Source organism: Neopelma chrysocephalum, unplaced genomic scaffold (assembly GCF_003984885.1).
Source record: "Neopelma chrysocephalum unplaced genomic scaffold, ASM398488v2 Primary Assembly neopelma1_44, whole genome shotgun sequence".
Classification (NCBI taxonomy): Eukaryota; Metazoa; Chordata; class Aves; order Passeriformes; family Pipridae; genus Neopelma; species Neopelma chrysocephalum.
Genome location: NW_020897703.1, coordinates 7,019,157 through 7,028,947, shown reverse-complemented (window position 1 = coordinate 7,028,947; position 9,791 = coordinate 7,019,157). Strand labels below are relative to the sequence as shown.

At 41.8% G+C, this 9,791-nt stretch overlaps 1 protein-coding gene across 1 annotated transcript; it reads right to left on the bottom strand.

Moving 5' to 3' along the window:
• Positions 1-1,002: 1,002 nt before the first annotated feature.
• BZW1 (basic leucine zipper and W2 domains 1) lies at positions 1,003-7,722 on the bottom strand. Its single transcript, XM_027678230.1, has 10 exons — positions 7,645-7,722; positions 6,138-6,143; positions 5,738-5,803; positions 5,326-5,461; positions 4,635-4,744; positions 4,347-4,517; positions 3,941-4,087; positions 3,473-3,611; positions 2,487-2,609; positions 1,003-2,227 (listed from the first exon to the last, which is right to left on the bottom strand). Exons 1-10 carry the CDS (start codon positions 7,720-7,722, stop codon positions 2,196-2,198), a joined length of 1,008 nt encoding a protein of 335 aa, XP_027534031.1. The 3' UTR covers positions 1,003-2,195.
• Between the last annotated feature and the right edge of the window lie 2,069 nt (positions 7,723-9,791).

Genomic DNA, 9,791 nt, shown 5'->3' with positions numbered 1-9,791 from the left:
GGCAATGATGAAGCAAATGCTGCAGCCGTTGCTGTATCACATGATAAAAGAAAAGCTGGATTGCTACAGTTTAAATATTTTCAGATTAGGTTTAAAAGCAAACTTTCTAAAAAAAAGTTTAATAACCATGGAATCATCCTTTTGCTGTATTTAACAAGCTGGCCACTCTTGTGGAATATTCCCAGATCAATTCCCAGGTTATGAGCAAACAACTGGTAAACTTCTACTGAAGGGACAACACAGAATTTTGAATAATAGACTATGTTCTGTTTGTCTAGGGAAACACAGATGTTTCTGTGCTGGCCAGCTGGGTTGGGATGAACAGAGTCCTGCAGGCATATATATATATATCAACACACTGTAAGCCACTGAAGGTGAGAGAGGGGAAATGCTTTTGTGGAGAGGAGCTTCAAGTGCAATTATAAGATAAACAACAGAACATCTTTAATTTTCATGAATGAATTCATAATGATGTGCTAGGATTCCGACCACAAAGAACCTCTTTGACCTTGTTCAGAAGACGCTGGAGTATGACCCGAACAACTGCATTTCTCTTAAAGAAGCACTGCAGCAGCCTCTCTTCTGCCCAGACACGCAGAAAAAGGGTGCAGGCTTCTGAAGCCAAGCAGGCTGACTCACAGGGCAGTGCAACAAAGAAATGAATGCCATTGACTACTTATTACTTGGTTATTTTGTAAATACTTTATGTCGTAAATGCTTTGCTTAGTATTTTGGATACTTTTTGGATACTTAAGTTCAATCCAGCTGTTGACATCAAACTGATTTAGTATATTGATGAACCTGGTTATGTTTTCTCATTAAATCGAACTTGTGGGACACTGGCACTTTTAACATATGGAAAAGAGCACCCTAACACCAAGGAAGTATTATTTTAATTATGTTTTATTCAATGGTCCTTGAAATAGCAGAAGACCTGCTTTTTACCCTTTAGTGTCACTGTTGCTTTCTTTTTGGATAAGGAGCAGAGACATCCCTTGACAGTAAGTGTAAGGATGGCCTTTATTTGCTTTAAAAAAAAAGTTACAAAGTAAGGAAGATCACTGTAGTATTGAACAGATTGCATTGTGATGACCAATTTTTTCATTATTTTATTAGGTGTACTCTGGTTACCAGTATTTCAGTTAATGCTCACTTAGCTTACAACAGTATAGACTTCACTCTTTGACCCAATATTTCTGAATTGAACTGTCCTGAGAATTTCCATTAGGAATTAAAGTTTCAGGGAGCAGATAAGCTGTTTGGTTTAGCACATCAACTGCCAGCATAAAAGAATCTTTAAACTTTGAGAGGTGGAGTTTTGGCTGTCTTAGCTTCCAGCAGCCATGCATTTACAGAGCAGCACAAAGAAGCTGCCCCCCCCAGCCAGCAGCATCGCCCAGCTCGAGAAAGCTGTATATGGGACAGCACTGCTTGTACTTCCACGAGGGAAAGGGAAAGGCACCCCCAGAACTGATGCTCAGCCGCAAGGGCGCCTGACAGCCCCTCAGGAACACAGGCCACCAGCTGTGACAGCCAGCAGGCTCAGAGATGCCACTCTTCATGTCCTACACAGTTACCAATCACTGCCGCCACAACAGCTTCCTTCCAATGGCTTTGCAGGAGTGGGGCACCCACCTCACCCTGGAGTTGGAATAGAGGATTGCTTTATGCTGGAAGTCTAGTAAAGGGATGACAAAGTACTTGGGGACATGGACAGCCACTGATGAAAGGGGCTAGTTGGAGTAAGTGTTACAGACTGCAGTGCCACACAAGCCATGGTTGATTCACTTGGAGACTTTTTACAGTTTAATCTGCAAGCAGAACTGCCCTGTCTCATTCACCATATCACATCTACTCCAATACAGATAGAAATCCCAAGGGGTAAGGTGGATTTCACTGTGGAAGGCTTTAAATGACATTATTACAGTAGAAAATACAGGAGGTAGAAGGTAACTGAAAGGACAAATGCAGGTTAGAGTCAAATCTATAACAGCTCCAGTAAGCTACTTGAACATGGTTTTAAAAACTAAATCCAGTATTTCAATAACTATAGAAAACAGTTAAAATAAATTGCCATGAGAGCCCTTATATCATGCTTGATACAGGGAGGTAGGATGTAAGAATCAGAAGGACACATGAGACATGACACTTATCTACAGCTCCTGTTTGCTTTACTGAGGACAGAGTTTCTCAGGTCAGTCACCTTCTTCAGCTTCAGACTCCGACTCTGCAACAGAGACACCTCGTCAGCAGCCTGCCCATAGGTCAGCCCCCAGCCCCAAGCTCACTGCTGCCCTGCTTCCTGCATAAAAGCTGCTGTTGGATCCACATGGATTTCACAGGCAAGCTTTTCTAGCCAGTACCAGGGTAGGAGGCACTCTTGCCTTAGAGAGGCAATTTAAAATCCCCACCCTTGGCCATACAGTGTTATTGCATCAGGTTCCCAAAATGAACAAGCTCCACTTGTGAACTAAGCTGCTGCTCACCTTCTTCAGCATTCTTGAGCCATTCAACAAACTTTTTCATCTGCTCCAGAAAAACGCTCTTTCCTTTAGCAAGATGTGCATCTTTGTACCACTTCAAGATGGGTTCTTCACTCAGAACTTCAGCTGTAAGATGTGCAAGAGTAGTGAGAACCCCCGACTGGCAGCCTTTGCTTCCCCCCCCAGAAGCATCACATGCTCATTCTGTGGGTACAGCTGGACAGACCTGCACCAGGAGAGGCTCCTGTTTTAAAATTCTGAGAGCCCTGCATTTTGGATTGGCTGCTGGGATTTTCCTGAGTACTGCATCTAGGAGCCACACTTTCACACTAACAGTCTGGGGTATTTCAGAGTTATTTGAGATGGCACACACTCTAAGGACAGTTTCAGTTAACAGCTAAGAACAGATACAAATTCTTTAACATCAAAAGTACACCACAGGAAGTGTTTAGCTGTTTTTAAAATGTTACAATATAATCTTCAGTTAACAAGTCTCCACAGCTGCACAGCATGTTTTTCAGTAACACCTTTTATCAGACATTAAAAAGAGCCTACAACACCCCAGAACATGGTGGTAGTCTCCATTTATGGCGGTTCACAGTCAATGTTAAGAGCACTAAGAAGAATACAGTCATGTATCTTTCCCTAACTTAAAAGGGACAAAGTGCCTTAAAATCAAAATTTAGCTTTGAACTATTACAACTCTTGAATAGATCTACACTAGACAGGCAGCATCTTTGTCTGGAGGTGTACTTCCCCATGTCCCAAGGACCAGCCACAGGCACCTTTGCATTTTACTGCTCCCTTTTTGCAAACAGAAGGTAGAAAATTCTTCAGCTTAGGAAGCGCAATGTTGTAACACCGATCTTCCCTAAAGGACTTACTAGGACTGAAGCATTCTGCTTCAGAAATTCCAAAACACCCACCTAGCCAAAACAACCCCTCAAAAACCCCACAAAACTCCAAAACTACAACCTCGCACAAGTTACCTTTATAGAAGAGCACCACTATTTTCTGGAAGGCCTTCATGAAGTGAATGTTGTCATAACAATACTCCTGAATCTTCAACAGAAGAGTCAGCTCTGACTGACCTTGGGTGGTGAAGGCAGCAAGTAGAGGGCTGTATTGCTGTAACAAGAACAACAAATTGGCACACGCAGAACACTCCACATGTACTGCCTGACTAGGCTGGTTTCACAGTCTCCATCAGCCACTGCTTATGAAATTTGCAACCACTGCCCCACCCCAGGGTGCTCCTGCAGCAGCCATGCTGCCTCTGCCCCAGGAACCTGGCCTGTAATACTCTCTGCAATACAAGAGAAAGAATTCCCCATCTAATGCTGTCTCTGCATTAGCAGGGTTGTTACAAGGCTTTAACACTTAAAAGGGAGCTCGAGACAGAAGGAAGCACAAGCCCTACCCAAGGGGTGCAGAAGTCCATAGTGAAGTTACAATACCTTCAAATGCTTAATGGCTTGCTCCGCTACCAGCTCCTCCTTTTTGTTCCATTCCACCGTGCTCATTACACTTGACCAGATTATGGCTACCACAGTCTGTTCCGAGATGTTGTTTTTCTTCATCTCCTCCTTCACGTACAAGATGATCTGCCAGTTAAGTAAGAGTCAGCACAAAGACCACATATGGCACTAAGCTAAATTAAACCTTCTGTTCTGAAGGTAACCCAGAAGGTTTCAGAACCACACACAACATCCATCATACAGCAGAATTCAGGACATTAAGGAAAGACTACAACGCTAATATCAAAATCCCCTGGTCCTAATTTTAATTCCTGGTGAGAGCTAAATTCAGTATGAGAGACACACACACAGAACACCTCCACCTCATCTCCAGACAAACACTTACATCCTTGAACGGATCTCCCCGCGACATCTGCTCCTGCAGTTCTTTCTGCAGCTCCTTCCGAGCTCCTATGGATTGCTGGTTCCGAACATACTCAGAAAGTTCTTTTAGTCCTGCTTCAGTGAAGTACTTGGAGAAGTGTTCAACACTTTGTTTGTTGGCTGGGAAGAGTTCCTGAAAACAAAGTTTACAACTTTTTTGTGAAAGAAATGTGTGTTGAGTACCTTGCTGGCAAATGCTATTTTACTAAACTGGCTTAAGCAGTAAGAGAGTAATTTCAGTGGTACTCACCATCAGTCTATTATCCATGTTTACTTTGCGAAGACTGACAGCCACTGCATTAATATCTTTCTCATTTATCCATGATTTGAACAGCTTGACTGCAAAAGCTGCAGAAACACCTGTGCAATAAGAATAGTACTGTTTTTAGTGACAGTACTAAAAACAAAAAACAAAGGGAATCATAAGGCCCGAGTTCAGGGCACCTAGTCTGTCAGACCCCTGCTCAGAGCAGCAGCAGCTCTGCTCCCAACAACCCTAGCACAGTCTGCAGAACCCCTCTGCCTGAGGATACTGCAGCCTCCAGCACACTGGACTTCTCTTACCATTCAGCGACGTGAAGTCTTCCCTGTACTAAACTCAACTCTCCTTGCTGCAATTTCAGAAGAAACACCTTTTGCAGGCTGAAAAGTCCCTCTCCAAAATACAAAACTGCCTCGCTGGGCAACACTAGTGATGGCAGCCTCCAGTGTCATGCAGGCAAGCCCTACACACAAGCTTTCTGAAAAAACTCATTTTCTGAAGTCTTAGCAAGACCTTCCAGGTTGTGGGGCAGCATGTTTACCTTTGCTAATCCTGTAGTTAATCTATCACCAGATGAAGCTAGAGAGCTGCAAGGAGTATTGTCATTGTAATACCCACCTACTTGTCATGGTTCTGTCCCCCACCTCTTCCCCTAAAGGAGGAGTTGGGCAACACTTACCTTCTTTAACCAAGTTCTCATTGTAAAGACTGTTGAGAATTGATGCATTCAGTGTCCCATTGGCCAGCAGAATACCCGTCAGCATGGCCAGTTTGTTCCGCTCAGATTCTGAGAACCCTTTCAGGAACAGCAGCAACTGCAAGAGAAAGTAAGAAGAGTTGCCCTAAAACTACCATTTCTCACTAAACTTTGGACACTGCCTCTGTGTTAAACACTTTTGTTTCAGTCAAACTGTTCAATTAGCAGAAGCACTGGTAGTCTTCTCCACTAGTGACAGCAGCTAGCTGTTCTTTTATTAGAAACTTAGAAGTGTTGTATTTTAATAATCCACTTTATGCTGTAACTCTTCTACAGCGATTAACTAGCAGAATTGGAACGTTTATTTGTCTGCTGATAAAGACCCACTCCATACCTTTTTGACTTCATCCTCAAAGCCTTTCTCCAGGTACTTGTAACGCCTGATGAGCTTGTTAAAAACCTAAAAAGACACAGAGCATATTATTTTTTGCTCTAAACTATCATTCAATTACAATTTTAAAAAACCAAGTTCAGTAAAGTGGGTCTGAACTCTACAGAGAACTTTTAGAACACTGCTACTCTTACCACTTCCAGTATGCTTCTTAAAGCCACATATTATTCTTACTCAAACTTTCAACTACACAAACATTTCATTTTTGACCACTAAACAGTTTTAAGTTAAATTGTACTCATTTCAGAACTAACCTGAGCAAATGCTTGCATGGTTTCTAGGTCTTCCTGTGCTGCAAATACACAGACGTTTGTGCGTGTCATGTCGTCTGCCAAGGTACCACCTGGGGCTGGAGGAGGATTTCAGCATTAGTAGTGTTACTCCCCAGGGAGAGTACCGAGTAGTCTCCACAGTAAGAACTCCAATTCCCAAAACATGCAACACATCGTCGTTTCATGATGCTGAATGACCTGGCCACTGAAGATATCCCTACATTTCCATCTGTTCCACTGCTGCAGTGGAACTTTAAAATCAGTACCTTAGATTTGAATATTTAAATATTCTGGCCCTCTACTGCTAAGTGGATTGGCAAAACATCTTGTTTACATGTGACTAAGTTAACATGGCCATGTGAGCGTCTCTTCTCTTAAAGGGAACCACTGAAACTGCTTAATCATAGCAACTGTCTCTAATGTCTGCAGCAATAGTGCTTTGTAAGTGCCTTTTACATGACACAGTAAGTCACAATAGGGGATTGAAACATGTAGAGATGCATGTTCAAAATTCAGTGCCCCAGAGATAAGTTTGAAACTTGAGGTTTTTTTAGGCTGCTTCACTAATGAAAGTGCATTCAGGTCACCAGCTTCACTGCCAGAACACCTCATTATGGATTTCTGTGCCATCCTACATACAATGGAGATCCTTATGTTATTAGCCAGATACATGGCTTTAAAAACAGAGATGAGTATTAACAGTAATATTAAAAGGTGGTAAGGCAACAGGATGTCAGTTTTTATTCTGGCCTCATCTGACTGATGAAGAAACACTTCCTAACACAATATGCACTGGTTAAGACTCCTAAATGTAAACCCACATATCATAACAATTACAACCTGTTAGGTGAGCAGCTGTTCCTCTTTGCTCTTTACACACGTGTACATGAGTTTATAAGACTTTTTGTCATCACATTTCACTTCCTCAGTTTCCTGTGTTTTCTGCTGACTCAACCACTCTCTCATTTCTCACTCCCTGATGTCTGCTAGAGCCCATAACCTTACTACTGTCAACAATAAATGATTTGTAATAGCATTTCCAAGAGCACCTCAGATTCTTCTGTAAACAAGTTTCCTTTCCAAAATAAGAGGGCAGGATGCACAAAGCACAGGATAATGTCAGAATCATTCAGGGCAACTCCACTGGTCTTGTGACCATAGACTACACACCTGAAACAAGCTTTCACCCACCTCACACCATCAGAAGTGAACTTGACTAAGGAGTTGACCTACACTTGGTAAAAAAAAACCAAAAAACAAACCAACAAAAACCAACCAAACACACAACCAACCAACAAAAAATGCCAAACAATCCAATATATCTTTTTTTAAGCCAAATTTGTACAATCTACACTTTGAAGAATGCAAACAGACTCAAGTAAAACTGCAGGAGGGTATACAGAGCATTTCTATAGTAATTGCTTAGTCACCAAGATGGTCATAGTTTACCACAGATAACTTAAACCCTGTTCTACACACTGAACGGGCTCTTTAGCAGAGTTTTTACACTGAAAGAAAATTGAGCTTTTGCAGAGTCACGTGAATAAAGCTGACAGCAGCCACATCAAAGGGACTTACCCAGCATTCCACCAGCCACCAGGATGTCAAAAAGTGTTTCTGCATAGCGGCGATAGTCAAGTTTTGCACCAGAAGCATCAAGAAACTTTGCTACTGCCTCCAAGTCAGTGCCAGTTTCACTTAAACCTTGAATAATACAGTCCTGGAACTGAGTAGGGTCAAACCTCTCTTTTTCATCTGTAAAGAGAAAGTGTTGAAATAAAATTTCCGTACACTGTTTTTTGGTTTTTATTTTGTTATTTCAGTCTTATTAAAAAAAAAAAAACAAACTAAACCAAACTTGCACTGACAAACTAGACAACTGTATTAAGTAGCACAAATAGTGACCTAATAGCATAGCCTGAAATGAATTTCAGTGGCCAATACAGCAGTGAGGAGTCTTGCTGCTTTCACTCCCCTGTTCTATCAAGGCTGGGAGAAAGGCTCCCAAAAGCTAGAACATTGCTTAGTTATTTCTAATTGAATTCTTACCAGATTTTCAGAACAGTTGTTCACAATGATCATTACTTCACTCTAATAAGGCTTACATGACTTCTCAGTTTGATTCTTATACCCTCATTGACATGTTAGATCACTCTTTCCTCCAAAACAGGAGACTTAGCTCATTCTGGAAGGCAATTCTTAATACATGCCCCTACAGTTTTGTACATTTGACTCCATTACTGTGTTTCATTTCAGCTCTTTGGGCCTCTCACTGTTTTGGAAGAAATACTTGGACTGACAAGCTGAAGTTAGAGTTATTTGACAGTGTTCACTTTTCAGCTATGAAGACCATCCCCTCCTTTTAATATGGAATTAAATGAGTCTGAAGTAATTGCTTTTCCTCAAGTGCCTCAGGGAAATGTAGACATATGAGCTAACTTAATGGGCTATAATTGCATATCTATTTAGCATCCTTTGTCGTTGTTAAAGCAATCACATACTTCTTCATATCTGAGATACATCCGCTGATCATTGCCTTGTTTTCACTACAGGTAGAGCGTAGTCAATATGCAACAAATGCATCCATGTAACTAACAGAAAACCTTAAACAGAAGTAGTCTTTAATTTTGCTCATCTCTGTTTGTCCTTAGATTATGCAAACCATGCGATGAGAAGCTTTCAAAGATATAGAACTCAGCTGCATATTTTATTTCGAGTGCTGTCTACAACGGCTTAGCCAGTTCTGGTGGGTTAGCAACCTAGTTGGCATACTGGTATCCTAGTGTCCATGCAAGTATCCACACATTGGTAACAGCTGGGTGGAAGTCTGGAAATACTGGATCAGTTATCTTCCAGAACAAATCCACAAAGCTCATTGTTCCAGCAGTTGCTTGAAAACAAACTGTGGTTAAATGTTTAAAAAGAGACTAAAAACCAGGCATTTCCTCTGCTGGACAGACTGGATTAAACTCTCTCACTCAAGAGTTTCACAAGGGGCTTTGACATTAAAACAGGTTCTGTAAATCAAAGCATACTTCTGTACGTGCAGAATCCTTAAAGCGGCCTGTCTGAGCTGGAACACTGCTGGTATCCTAGTAAAACAGTATCGAACAGGAACTCTAAGAGCTGCACCCACTTCCTCTATGGGTTTAAAAAATCCCCCACCAAAATACTAAGTTATTCATCACACCTCTTCAGTCATTAACTCTTCATATGGAAGTAACTGTGCTCCTACAGAGACAGGCATTTGCACATCCCACACCTTGGGCTTTTTTTGGATGTTCGCTGGGGAGTGGGTCTGTTCTTGTGATTTTGTTGTGGGTTTTCTCTGTCAGTTTTTTTAAATTAGGTAATCTTATAACATTAAGGGGACAATGTAACTTTTATCCAGTGGCTAGGACTGAAGTCCTTATCATGTTAGATGCTCCTTCGATGCGTGTATCAACCTGCAAAAAGCCTGTGCTGGAGCTCCCGTGTATTTCCGGGTTACCAGATACTTCTGCTTTCAGGCTAAACACATTTCGTACGGTTCCAGAATGACCGTCTCCTAAGCCAAGCTTATCACAGTAAATTCAGCGACAACTCTTACTGTTGATTAGTGCAGGGAACGCTGCAGCACCCAGAGTCAGCCTCCAGACTCTGCACTTGGCACGCTCTCACTTAAAGGAGTTCTGAGCAGAGCATAAAGGCACTGGTTTGTTTGCGGACACAAACCGACGTTTTAC